Source organism: Macrobrachium rosenbergii, chromosome 41 (genome assembly GCF_040412425.1).
Source record: "Macrobrachium rosenbergii isolate ZJJX-2024 chromosome 41, ASM4041242v1, whole genome shotgun sequence".
NCBI lineage: Eukaryota > Metazoa > Arthropoda > Malacostraca > Decapoda > Palaemonidae > Macrobrachium > Macrobrachium rosenbergii.
Window position 1 is genome coordinate 79,964,168 of NC_089781.1, and position 21,379 is coordinate 79,985,546.

At 42.2% G+C, this 21,379-nt stretch overlaps 2 protein-coding genes across 3 annotated transcripts in view; one reads left to right on the forward strand and one right to left on the reverse strand.

Annotated features, from left to right (window-relative positions):
• The window catches only part of LOC136826915 (kelch domain-containing protein 2-like), a 101,512-nt gene extending 96,295 nt beyond the window's left edge, over positions 1-5,217 (forward strand). Inside the window, exons 11-12 of one of the 2 annotated variants that reach the window (XR_010849755.1) lie at positions 2,633-2,761; positions 3,912-5,217. The gene's annotated coding sequence lies outside the window, so the exon portion shown is untranslated. Of the gene's footprint in view, positions 1-2,632; positions 3,287-3,911 lie in introns of those variants that run through there. The other variant, XR_010849754.1, reaches the window with a different exon arrangement.
• Positions 5,218-12,270: 7,053 nt separating this feature from the next.
• On the reverse strand, positions 12,271-13,422 carry LOC136827229 (serine/arginine repetitive matrix protein 1-like). The gene has a single exon (XM_067085002.1). It carries the CDS (start codon positions 13,420-13,422, stop codon positions 12,271-12,273), a length of 1,152 nt encoding a protein of 383 aa, XP_066941103.1.
• Between the last annotated feature and the right edge of the window lie 7,957 nt (positions 13,423-21,379).

Below are 21,379 nucleotides of genomic sequence, written 5' to 3' on the forward strand. Positions count from 1 at the left end.
ATTAAGAAAAATCTGGCATCTTTTTTGCTCAAGAGTGAGCTGAATGGTTGGTGAGGCTGTTGACATCACTCAAACAGAGCTAAGGGGAGGGGCTAATTTTACCACAATATTTGAGAATAAAGCGTCGACAATATCGAGTTGTCCTTATGCAGCATATAAAGCGTTGATTTTAGCGACACGCTGTACCTTGTGAGTTAAAAACCAACTTACAAACAATTCAAGATGCAAACGGCTGTCGGGAACATAACTCATTAGTAAGTATGGAGGTGTTTGTACTTCATTCCTTCTTCATGCTCATACAGTATTTCCCTAGGGCTACTTACAGCTGCACTCTGTGAAAGGGCTAAGTGTAACTTATTATTTGTTCAAGCCTTAAAGGAAAGATTGCCAACCATGGTCTTGCTAACTAGGGATTAATCAGACTATATGACTCCTTGTTATCTTCAGGAACTTCTGTTTCTGGATCACATTCACTTAGCAGTTCGCCTCTACAGCACTCCAGTTGCAAAATTTTTGCTTTCCATATGAGTCTTACACTCCTAAATAAGTTTCTTGGCTCTTGTAAACTGATGGTATTGTTTTTAAACATGAAATTATTTTGTGAAACTAAATTTTTTTCAATACAAATCCATCAGTTTACAATGAGGGCCCTCTTCCCAATCCCACAACACAGTGGGATGATGGGCAATTGTTTGTGGTACAAGGGTTCCTGGATTTGTGGCAAACAGGTGAGAGTTATTGTTCTTAGATATACGATGTATCTTTGTAGGCTCATGTTATTGATAGCTCTGTAGTAAAAAATAGATTTTATTTTCCCCCAACCTTTTATTTTTCCATGTAGTATAGTAATCTATGATAAAACTTGGAATTCATGATGTTTTAAATTTGTTGCATATACATTGTGACATTTGGAGATAAAAGCTTATTGGCTCAGCTTGAGGGTAGGCTTATGTTGCAGCAAATCAGAGATGTTTGGAACAGGGACATTATTGATGGTGTAGAGTCTCCTTTGCAGCAATTTTTTCTGTGAGGGAGATACACTGTGTCGCCTGAGGGGTATGGTGGGACCTCCAGAGCAATATTTGTCCCCAGGAATCCTTACCTGCTTACATCTCTGGACAGCAGAAAAAAAAATTATCAATACATTAATCTCTAGCTAGAACAGCAGGTAACAGTCATAGCACAAGAAATTAATTTAGCCCTCATCCCTGACCCCATCAGAAAATTTTATTTCATATCCTCAGTAGAGGTAATTTTTTAAGGGCTTATTAGAATGCTTCAGGTCAGGTTGCACAGTGAAGGTCAGGGATTATGAGACCAGAGGTTTCTCTAGTTTGCTCCCTTTTAAGCCCCTTCCACACGAGGGGGAAAGCCATGACAAACAGTCCAAGGCAGGCAGTAGGCACAGGCAGGTTTCCTCATCTATGACATCATCTACATCATGACCGCCATCCACCCACAAAATTAGCAACAGTGTCTGCCCGCCGAGCATTTGCCCCTGGAGTGGAAGGGGCTTTATCAAGCAAAAGTTGTTTTGAGGCAGGAACTTGGGGTGTCCTACTTTTGCTGATGTTATAAGAAGTGTTACCCATAAGTTTATGGACTTTTTCTTTCTCTGGGTCTGTGGTGGCAGCAAGTTAATTGGGATCAGTGTTGGGAGAATTTGGTATGATTATTTCATATTCCTCATCCTCCTAATTCATTCATTGCAATCCTTCCAGGTGTAAATTTCCAGGGCCAGATGCGTAATGTCTTTATTTACGAGTTGAGTACTGACAATTTCTTGAGTGTCCTTAAATATAATCCGGTGTTTTACTATTGTGGTTCTCATCATCTCATGACCCAGAGTTCCTTATATCATTTATTAGGTCTCTTCCTCCTGTTAATATGCTATTCAGGCTTGGTAAAACTAGTGGATTTGTATGTGAAACAAATGCAATTTTTAATTGAAATTATTCTTTTAAATAGAAATTGGATTAATCAGCACAACAAGAGATCCTAATTGCAAACAAGCCATATAGTAGACTTCTTCCAACATATGAATGTCTGGTAATTTTCACGCAAACAAAGAAAGCAAAAGTAGTGGGTTTGTATAATTTTTTTTAATAAGAAAATAATTTTTGTGATAATGATGATAACCTAAATTCATATTTTCAGTACATTTATTTTTCTTTATACAGTATTCAAAACTAGAATATGTTTTGTTTTTTAACATGTTTACCTCTTATTTTTATTAAAATATGGGACTTTAAATTACACCACCTAACACTATTTTCTTGAACAGTATATTGTGCTGTTAACATTTGGAAGTATGTAATATACAAAAAGAGGATTGCAGTAATGTACAGTACATAGTTACAATATGGGATATTACAACCATCTACTGTAAAGTGCACGATACAAAGTAGAAAGGAGAAAACCCAGCTTGGAAGTACAGAACTTGATGTTGCAGAGTGTTGTGAGATAAAGTGAAAGTCTTCTGGAATTTTTGAGATCTGTATGTTCTAAGAGCTGTCTTCTATTAAATTTCTCCAAATTGCTAACTATTAATGATCAAATAATTAAGTCTTTGTAGTCTGATATTCACAAAAATCACCTCTCTCATCCCTGTAATCTAACTCTTGTCCTTCAGATCACCAGCATGGCTTGCACAAGATATTATCTACTGGAGACCTTTCTTATCCTACTGATATTTTCTCATCTTCTCTACAGGATTTCCAAGACATTTTTGTCATCGCTTCTCATAACTAACTATCTCAAGGTGGGCTTTATTTTCCCTCTTAGTAAAATTATTCTTGACTTACTTTTGTAAATAGATTAGTGTCCTTTGGGTAAAGAATTTTATCTAGGAACACTTTCTGGGACCAAAATTTCATATGGAAAAGCCATTCCATGGACCAAGATTAACAAGACCAGTCAGTCATTAGTTTTCTAAGAGGACTCATTAGGGCTTGTAAGTTTGTCGCAGCCAGTTTCCTGTCAATCCAGATGCCACAAAAAGTGCAAATATAGGATTGAAGTGAAACCCTAACAAAACTCAACGTATGATTGTTGGGAAGCCAAGGATGTTGTATCCTCCAACCTAGATCTTTTCATTGACAGTGTTTAACTATAGAAAAATTCACTTTTAAGAAACTTCTTTAGTTGCACAAAAAAATTCATATACAGTAATAAGAACTGTTTCAGGGTTTTAGAGATCTGTGTATACTGAGGAGATGCTTTAATTCCTTGTATTATTTAAATAAAACTAATTAATTTTAAAAAATAAAAGAATGAGAAAATGAAATATTTTTAAATACAGTGGTTGGGTGGCACTTCATAAGCAGATTATTATACTGTAGATCTTTGGACAGGAATCCACCAATCCATCAATGCACCACATTATTGTTATTCAGTATTGAACCCGACTATTGAATTATTTAATGCTCATACCTTCTGCTTAGTATAAGTCTTGAATGTTTGTTCTGAATATTGTTCCTCATTTTGGACTTAAGCAGCTGATTTGCCTTTTTTATGGACTAAAGCTTGAATTCTATTAAATTTCCTATCCCCAGTTTTCATAATCTATGTATAAGATATTTCATAATTCTGATCATCTGCATTCAGATCTTCCAAGACTATACCATCAGCCAGGTAGTATGAGATCTGCAGTTAATTCCAATTGTCTTGCCTTCTGTGAGGTTCTTTACTACACAGTCTAAGAGAAGTTTTTATTTCTGTTGAGACCAAATTGTAGAATGATCTTCAGAAATTCATATTTGTGCAAATGCTCCTCTGTCTAACAGGCAGACATGAGTCCCACTTCTTAGTTTATATGTCATGTCTTATTTATTTTACACTGTTATTTACCTTATTTGCTTTTCTTTGTTATTTATCTCGTAGTTTATTTTGTACTATTTCTTTTTCTCCAGTGGGCTGCTTTCACTGTTGGAGACCTTGGGCTCAGAGTACTTGGCTTTTCCAAATAGGGTTGCAAATTGGAATGTAATAGTCTTCATAACTGGGATGGACTTTAGAAATCTTAGGAGATTTATAAATTTCTGGAAGAGGAAAAACCAAAGCGTATTTTTCATTCTTTATTTTAATGTCCTGGCATTACTCTGGTGCCATTTTCAAAATCAGCTGAAATTAATTTCAAAGTATTCTTGTGATTTTGTTGTGGTATATACATTTTTCGTATCCATTTCAGCTGATTTTGAAAATGGCACCAGAGCAGTGCCAAATTGTTAAAATAAGCTATTAAAAATATACTTTAGTTGCTCCATGGTCTGAAATTTATCTGGCTGTTAATAATATATTAATAGTAATGATAAAGTGGCACCTCAGCTTAGCGTAGTACTGTTGGGGTCTGTCCATCAGATAAGTGACAAAGATATACATACATCCTATACAATACCATGGGGCCAACTCACATAGCTAATAGTGTACAGAATTTTCTTTTCAAGTAATTAATAGCCTATTATGTAATCATCATTCAGTTTAGAATATTAGTTTATGTACTATTCAGTTTCAGAGATAAATCTATAAAATTAATTGCTTCTAAAAATACAATACAGCACTGTATAGTATAGCTTAACAAAAGTGTTGCTGATTGCAGTACAGTAGTTCTTCCAACTACTATTTACAAGATATAAAATGCACAAACTCATATGATATTAAAAAACTTTAAAGATTGTATCAGTTTTAACATAAGTTACAAATAATACATTCTCTCTCTCTCTCTCTCTCTCTCTCTCTCTCTCTCTCTCTCTCTCTCTCTCTCGTACAGTACAGTACTTTTATTAACATTTATTTAATGCAGTACATTATTGTCCCTAGTACTGTAATATAGCTTTACCTACAGTATATTTTTAACCTGTAATAGTGTGTATATAATTTATAATCATTCGCATTGCATCAAGTTAAACTACACACTTACTGTACATTTGCTTCACCCCCTTTCTCTCTCTGAAATTTGGTGTTTGCTCACCTTTCTCAAGAGAAGGCAAGCATATGCACTGTAAATGTGTAGTTTAATGCAATGCATACATGTACAGTATGTATATATATGTACACATACAGACTGGAAAAAGATATGTATGTGCCTGTGCTTTAGAAGCCCATAAAACTTATTAGCTACTACTAAGAACTTCAACTGAAGACATTCTCCTGTCGGAAGATATTGGTAGGTGTTTGTTTTACATTTCCATATGTTTAAAATACAGTAATTTTGATCAATTCCAAGTTTTAATTGAAATCAGATCCTAAGGGAATGTTGATCATTACATTTGTACTATTATGTATTAATGCAAATCTTCATGCTATTTCAAGGCATTAACCTTGGCAGTCATGCTATTACACTGGACTTATGAACACATTTTTTCATAGTCTCTCACGTCAGTAGCATTAATAAGCAGAAATATTTGATAGCACTAGGTAAGTACAGTACTGTACTGCATTGAATGTGTAATAAAAATACTGTACCAGAGAGAGAGAGAGAGAGAGATAGCGGGGTTACACTGTGTACACAGAGTATGCACTTTACCTTAAAATGATACATATGTGTACATATATACACATACTTACTGAAAAAAATGTATATGTAACATTACTGTATTAAGTACTATTGTAGCAAAGAGAGAGAGAGAGAGAGGGAGGGGGGCTCGGGGGGGGGGCACCACAGTACTTACATAGTGTTTAGTAATGTGATGTTCATATATGTATAAACATGCAGACTACAGTTTTGAAAGAATTAAACACTGCACAAAATCTTACCTTGAAGATGACAAAATATAAACAATGCATTAAATACAGTGTCATTAAAAATACCAAACCATACTAGATAAAGAACAGTAAATTATATGTAATCTTACTTTGAAGATGACAATTGAAGGTGTAGTGAGTCCCCAGAGTGGTTGTGGTGACTCAGGACATTTTAGTCAAAGTCAGAATGTGGAGTTGGTAGGCTGAGGTAATTGCGGTTCTTCTAACCACAAATCTTAGAATTTCAGAGCATGTGCTCACACAGTGAAACAGAAGCATGACTCAGGCTCTTAAAAAAAAAAGACTGTAGTTTTACGTTAAATTAACAAGGATTTCCTAATCTGTAGTATACATACTAGTGCAGCTACACTTCTTTGAATCCCAGATCTTAAAAGTTCAGAGCACGTCCCCACGCAATGAAAGGAAGAACTATTTTTGTTTGTTTGATTAACAGTGATTTGTAATAATAGTGTGATTACTTATTCTGAAATACAGGTATAGTTCATGTATGCATGTAATTACAGTATTTAACCAAAAATTTCAGAATTTTTGAGCACATGATTGAGATGAACAAAGAGTTACATTCTCACTTTAAAAAAATTACTTTTTAACCATAAATTTAACAATGTTTATTTGTTTTCTAATTACTCATTCAACAATGAAACAAAAATAGAAAAAAGAAGGGATGAATTATCTTCAACTGCACTACAGTAGCTGAATAACAAACTTGTAACCAAATTATGCTGTAGGTTGTTAGAAAGATCCATAAATTAGATTTCCCCACAGAAATCTATCAGTGCACCATATCATTATTATAATTACTATTGAAGACCATGAAGAACAATCACGTTCTTTGAAGATAAGGATAAAAAAGACGCTTTGAGTGCAAATCTTGGTATATTGTTAAAAATACATTTAAAATCCTCAAGTTTTACATTGTCAGAGGGAATGAAACTAAATCAAAACTCGTACCCAGGGAGATTTTTCTATATCAAGTTCTTACTTGATCTTCTGACTACTTGACCATTCATGTTTGTTGTCATTATGCTGCCCTCCTGCTTCATTCATTTTTGTTGTCATTATGCTGCCCTCCTGCTTCTCAGTGGGGGCATTAATCCTGGCTGTGGGTCAGAAAGGTCAGGTATTTGGCTTTCCATCAGTCCAAGGAATAAGTCAGGATTATTATTTTTCCTTACAGATTTGGAGAGCTTAGTTATTCAAAGAATATACCTTATCTAAAGTATTAAAAGATTTGTTTCCACCCACCATTGTTAACGTTAATTGGGACCTCACACACAACCCTACAGTGCTTTACTGTATTACTTTTGTAAAAAAAAAAAGTTTAATATCTTTAAAATCCATTATTTGGCTAAAATCTCAACAGTGCTTGGCTATTGCATTGTTTTTGTTATTAACGGCTCTTTTGTGCTCCTGGTGCATTTTTTGAGATTTCTTCCAGTCTCCCTCATGTAAACCAAATTACAACTGTTACTATTGATGATGTATACCCTTGCATCATGATATTTTTTTGATCTGTGAGGGACCAGAAAAGATGCAGAGCATGTTGGATTGTCTAGTGAGTGAAGGTCGGAAGGTTCTTTTGGGTATTAATAGTGGAAAAACTGAAATCGTGAATATGAATACTGAAAATGCACAGGATTGTCTAATTGAAGGCTCGGTTGTAAAGCAAGTGGATAAGTTAAAATATTAGGTACTTATTTAGATAAGGATGGTTCTCTGAGCACAGAATTTACAGAAAGATTAAAAAAGGCTCCTCAGGCAATAGGAATGCATAAAAATATTTGGAATAATAGCAATTTTTCTGTGCACACGAAAAATGACATTTTTATGATAAAATGATGATTCATTATACTTACCAAAACACTGTAAAAGCTTTTATCTCTTAAAATTCGACACGTCCGAGATATAAATTTTCAAACTTTGTTTGGAACGCTGATATAATTGGCGGGAGACCCAACCCCACCGGATGCTGGTGGGGTTGGCGTGGAAGGCGACATACCCAGTAACCCAGGTCAGTTTCAATCTCGGCATACACAATTAGTGACAGCCTGAGATAACGTCTCCCCCTGCGGGGAGGAGGAGGCCTTTAAGTTACAGTGTTTTGGTAAGTATAATGAAACATCATTTTATCATAAAAATGTCATTTTCATTATAATGACTTACCAAAACACTGTAAAAGGGATTTTGACAAATGAAAAATCTATTTCTGGGGGAAGACCTGTGTCACCCAGTGAAATGGTTCCAATAGCACTCATTTCTAGGTATAACTGATTCCACATTTAAGGTGGAAGGGCAGGGGATGAGGTATCAGTTATCGAAAGGTTACACATTATAAAAAAAAAAAGGAACAAACTCTAAACACAGGCATCCTATGGATCCCTACCAACAAAAAGGTAGGAGTTACCTTACCTGGTAGATGGGCTTTTGCAGGGAGGTACTGCCGATGGTTGAAGCTCCACTACCTGCAGAGGCATTGGGCGTAAGCATTGCAGCTACTCTGCTCCATAACAACCCAAGTAGTCAGGGAAGTACACCGCTGACTAAGACAAGGGGGGACTTTCCTTTGCTCTTGCCCTGAGCAATTGGAAAGCAACCAGACTGAAAACGGGCCTCACCGCCTAACCTAAAACTAGCTAAATACATCCCCCTTCTCTATACCCTCAGCAGCTCAACTAGAATGGAGGGTATTCCAGGTGAACTGAGCACCCCCAGCTTCCCTTTAACTCAGCAACCATAAAACCACAAGGGGAAGGTAAGATAAAGAACCTACCCCCCTAGTGTGTTCCCCCTAAAACCAAGCCAGCTACAGATACGGGACCTAACGCAAACAGGTCCTGATACACAACTTCGACCTCCCTAAGGTAGTGAGATGCAAACACTGATTTCGACCTCCAGAAGGTGCTCTATGTGATCTACGAAAGTGACTTATTATGACGGAAAGCCACTGAAGTTACTATTGAGCGCACTTCGTGAATGTGAGACTTGATTAGGCGTGCATCCTCTTCGTTAATGTGTCTGTGCGCCTCTAAAATGAGTTCCTTGACGAAGAAAGCAAGGGCATTTTTGGATAAAGGTCTGGTTGGGTCTTTCACTGAACACCAAAGGTTAGAGGAACCTCCTCTGATGTTGGCTGTTCTGGCTAAGTAAGCGTTGATAGCTCTAACAGGGCACAAAGAAGCCTCCAATTCTTGAGGGCCAGCCACTTCGGAGAGGTTCTGAATGGTAAAGGACTGAGGCCACGGGTTGGAAGGAGACTCGTTCTTGGCCAGAAAATTCAAGGTGAAAGAACAAACAGCATTACCTTGTGAAAACTCCACTTCCTTGTCAATGGCCTGTATTTCACTAACCCTCTTTGCCGTTGCTAAGGTAACCAGAAAAAGGGATTTCTTAGTGAGGTCTCTAAGAGAAAGATCTTCTAAAGGTTCGTACCTTGGAGACATCAACCACCTCAAAACTAGATCTAAATTCCAGGCAAGGGAAGGTTTTGGGGTCTTAGCTGTGTCTAAGGACTTGAGGAGGTCTGACAAGTCACAGTTATTTGATAGGTCTAACCCCCTATGGTAGAAGACGGAGGACAGCATGGCTCTGTAACCTTTGATTGTTGATGGCATCAATTTTCTTGAATCCCTTAAGTAAATGAAAAAATCGGCAAGTTGAGTTATAGACGTCGAAGAAGAGGAGATACTATTTTTTCTACACCAATTCTTGAAGACTGTCCACTTGGACTGGTATAATTTGCTAGAGGAGTCCCTTCTGCACCTCGCAATAGCCTCTGCAGCCTTGCTTGAAAAACCTCGTGCTCTGATGAGCTTCCTGACAGTCTGAAGCCTGTCAGAGCGAGAGTGGACAATCCCTGGTGGAACTTCATTAGGTGGGGTTGTCTGAGAAGCGACTTCCTTTGAGGAAGAAGCCTTGGGAAGTCTATCAGGAGATCTAGCAGGTCCAGGAACCACTCCTTCCTTGGCCAGAACGGGGCAACGAGGATTAGTTCGGCACTCTGATGGAATTTCACTTTGTTTATCACTTGCCTGATGAGCCCGAAAGGAGGAAAGGCATAGGCAAACAGGTTCGTCCAGTCTAGGAGCATGGCGTCCACCAAGTGAATCAGTGGGTCTGGAACTGGCGAGCAGAACACTGGGAGACGATGGTTCTTGGAGGTAGCGAAGAGATCTATTATGGGAGTGCCCCACAAATTCCACAGATCTAGACACACTTGTGGGTGCAGGGTCCACTCCGTAGGGAGAGTCTGGTTCCGACGGCTGAGTTGGTCCGCCAGAACGTTCAGCTTTCCCTGCACAAACCGAGGGAACAGGACCACCCTGTTGCTGTCTGCCCACAGAAGAAGGTCCCTCGCAGTTTTGAACGGGGAGAAGGAATGGGTACCTCCCTGTTTCCGAATGTAAGTTAGAGCCGTCGAGTTGTCGGCGTGAACAGCGACTGCTTGGCCTGAGACGTGGGTCGAAAAGTCCTAGAGAGCGAGGTGAATGGCCAACAGTTCCTTGGCGTTGATGTGGAGCTTCTTCTGTTCGTTCGACCAAACTCCTGACGTCCTGAGGTTGCCTAGATGTGCTCCCCACCCAACATTGGACGCGTCTGAGAACATCTGCAGAGATGGTTGTCTTGGGAGGAGATCTAGACCCTCCGAAAGCCTTTCCGCTGATTTCCACCAGAGAAGATGCCTCTTGACGTCGGGGGGAATGTTGAAGATTGTGGAGTCCATTTGAGTCCTTCTGTCCCAAGAGTCCCTGAGGAAAAACTGTAAGGGTCTCATGTGCAGACGGCCTAACTTGACGAATTGCTCCACTGACGACAGAGTTCCCAGGAGAGCCATCCACTGACGGGCGGAGCAACTGTCCAGGAGGAGAAACTTCTCCACCGTCTGAAGGCAGGAGGAAACCCTTTTGGGGGACAGAAAACCCCGAAAAGCTAGACTGTCCAGTCATCCCCAAATAAATAATCCTCTGCGAAGGAATTAAGCTCGACTTTTCCTTGTTTATCAGAATCCCTAAGTCTCGAGCTAACCTTAGGGTTCTGTGAAGGTCCTCCATGCAGCGGTCCCTTGATGATGAACGGAGTAGCCAGTCGTCGAGGTACAAGGAGATCCGAACTCCATCCAGGTGGAGCCAGTGACCTATCGGGCGAGAATCCTGGTGAACACCTGCGGGGCTATTGACAGGCGAAGCAGAGGGCCCGGAACTGGTAAACTCTGTCCTTGAAAACAAACCGAAGATACCTCCTGGAGTCTTGATGTACTGGAATGTGGAAATAGGCGTCTTCCATGTCGAGGGTCACCATCCAATCCCCTCGAGTTAGAGCCTGAAGAATGGAGCGGTTCGTTTCCATGGAAAACTTGGTTTTCACTAAGTACAGATTGAGAGCGCTTACGTCGAGAACTGGCCTCCAACCCCCTGATGACTTGGGGACTACAAACAGGCGGTTGTAGAAACCTGGGGTTGACACGTCCTGTACTTCTTCGATGACCTTTTTCCCTAAGAGAGACTGGACTTCTGTCTCTAGGGCCGAAAACTTGACTGAGCCTCTTGAGTATGCTGTCAAGGAAATGGGAGAAGTGGAGAGAGGAGGAGGTTGGGCGAACGGAAGGCGGTAGCCTAGCTGGAGCACTTGCACCACTCACTGATCTGCACCTCTGTCTCTCCATTCCTCCCAAAAGAAGCTGAGTCTGGCCCCCACCGGGGCATGAAGGACAGGGTTCCTACTTACTGGCAGGACGACCTTGTGGCTTCGAGGAGAACTTGTGACCCCTGGAGTTGGAGCGGGACCTTGAGTAAGGTTTGGGCCTGGAGTTACGAAACGGATGTTTGTTAAGAGGAGATACCATCTTGGTCAAAAGAGCGGGAGCAGGCCTCGGTTTGGTGGAAGACATAGACAGGATGTGTGACGACGCCCTCTTATCCATGGCTGAAAGGACGTCTTCCACTACTGCTTCTGGGAAAAGGCCCTCCTTGTCAAAAGGTGCGAACATCAACGCCGTTTTCTGCGAAGAAGTCACAGCCTTAGATAAGAAAGAGTGCCAAGTCTCCCTCTTCTTCAGAGTGGCCATGGCGAAGAGGGAGGAAAGTTCGCCTGCCGCATCATGGATAGCAGTGTCGGTGCAGGAAAGGAATCCCGTGATTCTCTCCAAGACGTCTTCTGCGACATTAGCCTGCTCAACCTGTTTAAAAATAGCTCCCATTGACCAATCGAGAAAGCTGACAATCTCTAGGAGCTTGTAGAGGTTCTTGGAAAAATGTTCTACATCCAGGGCAGAAAAGAAGGTCTTGGCCACCTCAAAGGAAATGCATCTTGAAGGGTCCACAAGGGAGCCAAAGTCCCCTTGTGCTGAAATTGCAGAGCCCAGTGAAGGAGAAGTTCCTGTGCTGTAATAATTTTGCCTCCTTTTCGACAGCTTTGAAGGAGGGTATGCAAACGACGATTTACCCGAGGATCTCTTAGCTTCCAACCAAGCCTCTACTTCCTTTAATGCTTTCTTGGAGGCAGTGGAGAGTACTAATTTGGGAAGGGAAGTGGCAGGACATTGTTTTCCCAGACGCAACGTGGAAGTCGGGGAGGAGGGGGCTGTCGGCTGAAAATGTTGAGGGTACGACTGCAGCAGAAAGCTGAGTAGAGAAGCGTAATGAGAAGAAGGCACTGATTCAACGGGACCTTCCTCTTCACCAGAAAGAATCGGTTCCGTGCCAAGATCGTCCAGGAGTTGAGGAGGAACAACTTCTTGGCCCCAGGAATACCAAGGACTTTGCGGACTACCTTTTCTAGCTTCTCTTCCAGCAGAATAGACTCCTGGAAAGGCGAGGATGAAGCCAAAGGAGTAGACACTTCCTGTGTAGGAGGAGGAGGAAGAGGCCCGGGCACTTGAGGCCGACCTTTCTGGAGAGGGCTAGGCATCTTGACTGCCCTAGGTGACCTGGGAGGGAGCGTCTGAAATGTATCTTCTTGATCGGAACCCCACGCTGAGTAACCAGATATAGGGCTAGCTGTCCTTTTCTTAAAGAGTTTAGTAACCCTAGGGCAGGAATTATCAAAAGATTGCCTCTTTAAGGGTCGAGAGGCATGATCCCACTTGCGATGACGAGGAGGGGGGGGATCTGAGGAGCTGGAAGATGAAGAGACTGAAGATGAACTGCTGCTACTCTCACCTGAAGAACTTAACCTTAGGTAGTGCTGCTTCGATGACGACCGTCTTGACGAAGATTCTGGGGACACGATCCTGCGATGTCGGCGATGGCGAGAAGATCGACGCGTCGATGGAGAAACACTACGCGAACTTGCGCGCCCATGACCCTCCGGGGCCTTGCAAGATTCACTTTTGCGGCTCCCCAAAGCTTTTCGACGCTTCGACGACGAGTCAAGCTTACTACTTTCACCACCAGGGCTAAGGCTTTCCTGTGCCTTAGAGGACGAGCCTGCTCGTGGGCAAGAATTTCTGACCTTTTCGCCAGCGCCGGACTGTCTTCTAGCCTCAGAAGGCGAGCGGGACAGCTGCCTTTGCTCAAAAGAGTCAGAAAAACGAGTAGACTCGCCTGAAACACAATCACAAACAACCACATTGTTATCACCAACACTGACGTCATCACCAACGCTAACGCCCAGACTATGGCGCGAGCGCACTAAACTTAAGACCGACTCCATGAAACCGTTCATTTGCGCTTCCATTTGATTTCTAAAAAGAACGAATTCTGATTTATCAGCCTCGAGGCTGGACTTGGCTTTAGGGAAAACATCTGGGAAACTGGTGAAGAAGAGGGGGGAATATGAGGAGGGGAAAGAGCAGCGGTAGAGGAGGGGGTAGGAGAGGAGGAAGGAACAGCCGGTAAAGTAGATGACGCCGATGCCACCAGCGAAGAAGATAGCCTAGCTTCCTTACGCTTAAAAGCTTTCCTATCCCTATCCTTAACCAGCTTTACCTGATGGGAACTGTACGTTTGCCAAAACTCCTGACTCCATTCCATACACTCACTGCACGTGTTCTCTTGGGAACACTCCTGACCCCTACATGCCGTACACAAAGAATGGCGGTCGTACTTAAGTTTGACCAGTTTGGAAGAGCACAAATTCCCTGTGCAAACTCTGGATCCAGAGAAACTGGAATCCAACATAGCTACCAAATTCACAGAGCTACGCTAGCTAGATTAATAAACAGGATATTGAGTACTTCACCAGGGAGAGACGCCAGAAAGAAGTGCAATGAGATGAAGGAAACCAAACAGTTTGAGACGGACGGACGCGCGAGATGCGTTCACAATACGCCCGAGATTGAAAAATGACCTGGGTTACTGGGTATGTCGCCTTCCACGCCACCCCCACCGGCATCCGGTGGGGTTGGGTCTCCCGCCAATTATATCAGCGTTCCAAACAAAGTTTGAAAATTTATATCTCGGATGTGTCGAATTTTAAGAGATAAAAGCTTTTACAGTGTTTTGGTAAGTCATTATAATGAAATCAAAGTTTATAAGGTAATGGTTAAGAGTATTTTGATTTATGGGCATGAGTCATGGTGCAGCATAGTGACTTTGGACAATAAATTCTTGGCATTTGAATTAATTGGAGGATAGGATATCAGATAACAGAATTAAGAGAAGTAACGGGGGTGCAGCGGGTCGATGAGTAAGTTAGGTTCTCACGCTGGAAGTGGCTAGGCCATGTGTATAGAAGACAGGAAATCATTGATTGATTCCCTTGCAGTGTCCTTTTCCCTCATTTTATCAGCTTTATTTTTAGAGGGATTTACAGGTAGTAAGGTGAAAATGAAATATAGTACAAGTTTATGTTAACTCCAAAAATTTGGGTGACTTCTAATTTACTGTGATAGGGTAACCTCATTATTTTCTCTCTCTCTGTTGGATGCTTTCTGGTTTTGGTATTTGAATAATAAATACTGTTTGCTTCTTTTTGTGAGCTCTGTCCAAAATCAAGGTTGGATGTCCTAAATCATGAAAGCAATCTTTTATGAAATTTATCTCTTCATCTAAATAAGCAGGTCCACAAAGTCTACGTGCTCTTAGGCATCTGCAACATCCTCAGAAGATCCCTTCTTTCTAAGGAACTGCTTGATAGCCTCTTGCTGTGAAGTCGAAGGGAGGCTACTGCCTGATAGTACCACTCATTGTGCTTCTTTCTCAACAAGGTGGGGACGGAGACAAGTTCCAGTTCGCTTGCGGCCACATTATGGCTACAAATGTCATTCATAGCACCAGGGACACAAAGAGTTTATTGATGACCTTCTGTAGGTGGCTGCACAGTGGGAAGGCTTAGATGTTCATGTTGTCCTAGGAGTGTTGGAAGGCATCCTGGAGTGCCTCCCTCTGGTCCAGGACTGGATGATCCACTTCTTTGGTTAGTCCTGGAGGAGGACCTGTCTCTTCCCTGGCACAATAAAGTTAGCCTAGAGGTCGGCGACATTATCTGTGAGGCAGCCATCTCACTGTGACCCTCTATGGGAACAGTCTATCTACTGGTGAGCCTTGTCCATCCTTTGATACTTCAAGGGGGGGGGAAAGAAGGGGATACCGAGCCTGGTCACACTCTCCTCTTGATCCTTTAAGTCTCACTATTGTCAGTCCCTTTGTCTCCACATGGTTGTAGATGGAGATAGGCCTCTGAATGTCTGCCAAACAGGTGGGAAGATCCAATTGGGCATCCTGTCCTAAGAAATCCAGAAACCTCTGGAACATGCCTTTTGCCCGCTGTTTGACTGGTGAAGTCAAGGGGGCCACTACAGGTTTTTTAGGGGGCATTGCTCGAGGAGGTGGACATGGCTACAGCAGGATTGTTGGGCAGGGAGAAGGGGGCCTCCCTCGAAGCTGAACTGCCTTTATTCGAACATCTCTTCTCATAGAGACCTCTGGGGGAGAGGCACTCCTCGTCCATGGTGCCTTTAGCACATTCCTGTCCCCTGCAGGGGTCCTTGGTGATAGGAGACATGAACTTATTGCAGGACTTTTCCTTGCCCGAACTATCCTCTATTGTAGCTATGTGCACAAAGGAGGGTCGGGGGCATGCACACATTGATGCCACACAGCACCATGAACAACAAAGGGCGCCTGCCATGTGACTCGCACAAAAAACAGAAAGCACACAAGGATCCCACCCTTCGTGAAAGAAACACTGACCAAACACTTCGAAAAGCCAACTGTGACCAAGGTAGCTTTACTGAGGGATGTGCTGCAGAGGGCCACCCTTAGCCAGCTCTCCCCTTCAGATTATTACGTTCATAGATGAACACAATAATCTGAAAATGTTGTTCGGATTCTCTCAGTAAGGGCTTTGGAAGGGAAGGACTTTCCAAAGGCACAAGATCCCTTCAGGAATGAGTCGACCCTTCTCTGAAAGAGCCAAGCAAATCTCTTGAGGGGAAGTATGATTGGAGACATTCCTTAAGCCATTGTTTCTATTGTTTGCATACAGAGAGACTGGCAAGTTGCAGGGGATAAGGAATGAGATCAAGCACTGATTACTTGGCTCTCCACTCTAGAACAAGGAGAAAAACTACAAAAACTGACTTCACCAGGGGAGTAAAACTCTCAGGGGAAGCAGACACCTCTTGTTCTTCCTTTTCCTCTTGCTGAACCTTTCCCACTGACGAAAGGCCCAGACCTTACCTCAGCAGTAAGAACAAAACTACTTACATGGGTCTACAGTTTTTGGTAGACATGGAGCATCCAGATGGTAGCCAATGACTCTCAGAGCTTCATTGCTCTTTTAGTTTCTAGAAAGAAGAAGCACAGTAACCGAGACAAGACAATAAACAAAGTACAAAGTAAACAGAAAAACAAACGGCAAGTGAATAAAAACTGGGCTATGCTCATCCAAGGGAGAGGAAGAGAGCGGTAGCACATCCTTGCGTACAGTCGAAAGATATGGTGACGTTTAAGATGCAAGAAGATAGTCTCTCCCCCCAGCTCACTCAGTAGTGCCACCATATGGCTAATAATGTGACTATGTTGAACAAAGTGTGAAAGATATTCTCCACTTCGTTAAAAAATATCTTGAGTGTTCCATTAAAAAGCTAGTGATTGTGTTATCAATAGAATCATTGCAATACTATCTTAATGAATTTGCAAAATATTTTGCATAGGGCAACAAGATTAGTTAAGGGTGTTGCACCTTGGGATAGTATTAGTTCTGTATTTGTTTCGAGTTGCATTGGCTCCCCATGAAGGCTAGAATAATGTTGGCAGTAACTCAAGTTAAGACTGGACGTAATACAGCCAGTGATGGAGTCAGCATAAGACTAGCTACAGATGGTTTTGAGTTGCGCCAAGATGCCATTTGAATGTTGGTTTTAAGGGGCTTCAAATTTGCAGCCTTTTGACTGTACAGTAAGCTCCCACTTGGTATCATGAGGACTGAAAGTATCAAGTCTCAAGAAAAAACTGAAGACTCATTTTGTGAGTGGTATGACAATGTGAATGTGGTTTTCACAATATGGAATATGACGTTTTAGGACAAGTGAAATTGGAGGCCCTCGGAGTTGGGATGGAAAAAAAAATTGAAACAACTGTAACTGTGCTGTAGGATAAAGCACAGTGATTTTTGGAGAAATTTTGGGTTATTAATAAGCTTTCACATGGATCACTAGGTAATTACTATACAATATATAAAATATAACTACTCCTATTCAGATGTAACTTACAACCAATTGTCATCAAGCTGCCAACCACTTGAGTGCATTTTTGCCAGATTAGACAAATAAGAATATAGGGCACGTGTAGACTGGGAGTTCTAGTCCTTCATTATGAATTGACGCAAAGTTTTTTTTTAATATAGAGTCAGATGCTGCACCCTCTTAAATAGGAGATAGGCAATACATGATAGACTCAATTCTTGTAATGAGACAGCCTGACAAGCATATGCATGACAATTATTTGCCATGCAGAACACATACTGATGCTTGACTTTTGAACCCTTTCACGAGCCGCTGACTGTATGCCATTGCTGTTTCTCTGCAAGTATTTGTTTTATATTGGTGGTTATAGTTAGTTGACATGTAAAGACAAGTAAAGTAACTCTTGTTTGTCTGCAAGCTTGACTGTGAAAAGTGTACATTGTGTGGCCCTGCTTCGCTTTCCACATCCTGAGATACCTCGACAACTGGCAAGTTCTTAGGTAAAGCTGATCCAAGACAGGGACCGTCTGCTCTAATTTTGTCACAGCTTAGGCATGCTCTAATTTTGTCACAGCTTAGGCATTGAGATAAATTTGGAGAAGTCCAATCTCACGCCCAGCCAAAGAATTCTTTACCTGGGCATGCTCATACGCACAAGAGAGGCGAGGGTATTCCCATCAGACCAATGCATCAACAAGTTCAGGAGCATTGTCCAGCCCTTCCTATCCAGACAGAACCAACCAGGACATCAGTGCCAGGTCGTTCTCGATTACTTGTAGTCCCTAGAGAAGCTTGTTCCTCACGGACGTCTCCACCTTCAGTCTCTTCAATGGAGACTAAGTTTTGGTCCCCTTCAAGAGTTCCACTCTCAACAGAAGTGAGACAAGATTTAGCATGGTGGCTAGATGGCAGAAACCTGACCATAGGAGTGCCCCTTCACTCTCCCCCTCCGGAGATTCTTCTGTTCTCGGATGCCTCGTACGATGGTTGGGGAGCACAGTTGGAAGATCTCCCAACTTCAGGAGTGTGGGATCACCCAGACTAACAGCTTCACATCAACATCCTTGAGCTGAAAGCATCCTTCCAAGCACTTCAGGAATTTCAAGAAAGGGTGATAAGGCACTCTGTAGTTCTAATGCATGACAACACTACAGTAGTAGCTTATGTCAACCATTGGGGGGCTAGTGTCCCGTCAACTTCACGAATTGACAGTACAATTGCACCAGTGGGTGGTCACTCACTCAGTGGATCTCTCAGCCAGATACATTCCAGGCAAGAGGAACGCTGTGGCAGACTAGCCAAGTCATCGGGATCAAGTGCTGGGGACAGAGTGATCACTACATCAGGAGGTAGCAGAAAGGCTTTTTCATGTGTAGGGAAGGCCAACACTAGACCTTTTTGTGACAAGATACAACAAAAAACTAGAGGTATTTTGTTCTGTCGTTCCAGATCTCTGGGCCTTGGCAGAAGACTCCCTGCAACACCCTTGGAACAACCTGGACGTTTACGCCTTTCCCCCTTTTGCCTAATCCAATAAGTAATCAACAGTCATGATTTCTCAGAACCTCAGGATGACCCTAGTGGCTCCCTTGTGGCCACATGCAGAATGGTACTCCGATCTCTTAGGTTTGCTGACCAAGGCACCGAAGGAGATTCCACCCTAGCACAGCCTTCTTTGCCAGCCACACATTGAGAGGTTTCATCAATCAGCAGGGCCCCTATCTCTTCATGGCTGGAGACTATCCAGTATCTCCTGCTAGCAAGAGGCTTTTCTTTCAGAGCAGTGACACAGGTCTGGTTATCTCAGATCATCTACAGCTGTGTACCAAGGAAAATGCCTGTCTGCTGTGATTGGTGTCATCAAAGAGGTTTCTCTCCGGTTGGAACTACTATCCAACAAGTAATGGACTTCATTTTTCCCCATTGGGAGAAACTTCCTGTGAGCTGCTCTAGGACTGGTTTTGTTTGAAGGATGTAGACCTTTCTTCTTTGTGGGAAATCTCTACACTTCTCAAAAATTTTGAGCACTCCTGTTCCCCAAGAGATATTAAACCTCAATTGGGACTTGACCCTGGTGCTTAGCAGTCTCATTCAAGGTCCATATGAACTCTTACAGGTTTCAGCAGACAGAAATTTAACCCTCAAAACCATTTTCTTACTGGCCTTAGTTTCATCAGAGAGAGTTGGTGAACTTCATGGTCTCTCTTTTAATGTTAAACACACGAGGGGTTGGGGGTCCGCAGCCCTCGAATTTGTCCCAGAGTTTGTAGCTAAGACTCAAAATCCCTCGGTTCACCACAACAGATTCGAGTTTTTATCGATCCTTTCCCTTGGAGATTTTGTTGGTAATGACCCAGATGAATTACTCTTATGTCCTTTCAGGGTGCTGCGTAGCTATCTAAAAAAGACTTGTCATCTCAGACGTGTCTCTCAAAGCCTTTTTGTTAGCACAGGCCAGAACAAGAAAGAAGTGTCCAAGAACACCATCTTTTGGCTCCAAGTGATTAGACAAGCTTACAGTACTTCACACTCAGATACCAATACACTTCATGCAAGAGCACATGATGTTAAGAGCCTAGGCCCTTCCATTGCTTTCAAAAAGAACGTGTAGGTTCACAGGATTTTGAAGGCTGGTACATGGTTTTGACAAACCACCCTCTCATCCTATCTGCAGGACATTGCCCACAGGTCCTTGGACACTTTTCCTTGGGTCTGGTGGTGGCTGCTCAAGTTGTTTAGCTCATCCACTGCCCCTAGTGGGACAGTTTGCATCTTGCCTCGATGTTGGTTATGAAAGTGAGAGTGAATAGGATGATGTCTTCCTTTCTTTTTCTCCTCTACTGGCAGACAATGGAGAGATTTGATCCATTGTGTGCTGTAACTGATTAGATACAGAGTGAGCTCCCACTTATTTTGCTATGTTTGATTGTTCCTGCACAATACAAATTCCTTAATAGAAGGAAGACCCTGCCTCTCTCTTACAAGGGGAGACAGGAACTGCCAACAAATAAGGCTAGTGGCTAACGTAAGTTTTGTTGTCTCCGACAGTTACAGGTTCTTTGCCTTCCTCCAAGACAATGTCTCTTAGCCTGGATGCCTGGCTGTTGGGTAACTTTTGCATAACGGATCAAAGGCATACAACTCTTTCCTATGTCCTTTCTTTGGCCAGGAAGCGAGCCTAGGTGAGCCAAACCTCCAGTCAGTTCTGAGACCAAAGGTTTGTTCTGTGTACAAATTCTTAAGCATTATGTATTTTTCATGGTTCATACTAACAAACCTGTAGTCTTAATGTACATGGCCCACCTGAAGCCACCCCTCATTCATTTACCTGGAATGAAAGAAAACTGGTGCATCAGTGTTGTTGGGGAAGCCAGGTCTGGCTGCACCCACCTCATCCCCCCCCCCCATTGGCTGTCCCCCATTGCCACCTAAATCCTTGTGCTATATTTAACCGGACTCCAGCAGGCACTAGAATAATAACCCCAAGGTTAAGATTGCAGGTTTGTTAGTTATGAAAAATCACAAATTGATTAAAATATTTAATATTTATTTTTCATACCTAATGAACCTGAGGTCTTAATGTAAGGATAAATTCTTCTAGCGCTGGCTGGAAACCAATAAAATACATCCAAAATTATAGGACAAGGAATTGGTGGCAACGGGTTCCGGCCAATGGGATGAGAGAGGAGGCATCAGCTAACCTTGGTCATTTCACTTGAAGCAATCAAAATGTTTTCAGTTTCCCTTCAGCACCCAGCTTACTTTACAATTTTCTGTAAGTTCTTTCTGCATTTGTCCAAGTAGGAAGCCATTCAACTTTTCCTTACTGGAATGTTCTGCGCTTTCAATTAATTGTGCTTTGGTGGTTAGGTTACTACCTCAGCTCCTGCCAGTTATAATTGACACATGAGATTTAAATCCAGATTATTACTGAAACCTCGATTCAATTTATAATGGGCTGCTACGGAGTTCATCATCAGGTTACAAAGAAAC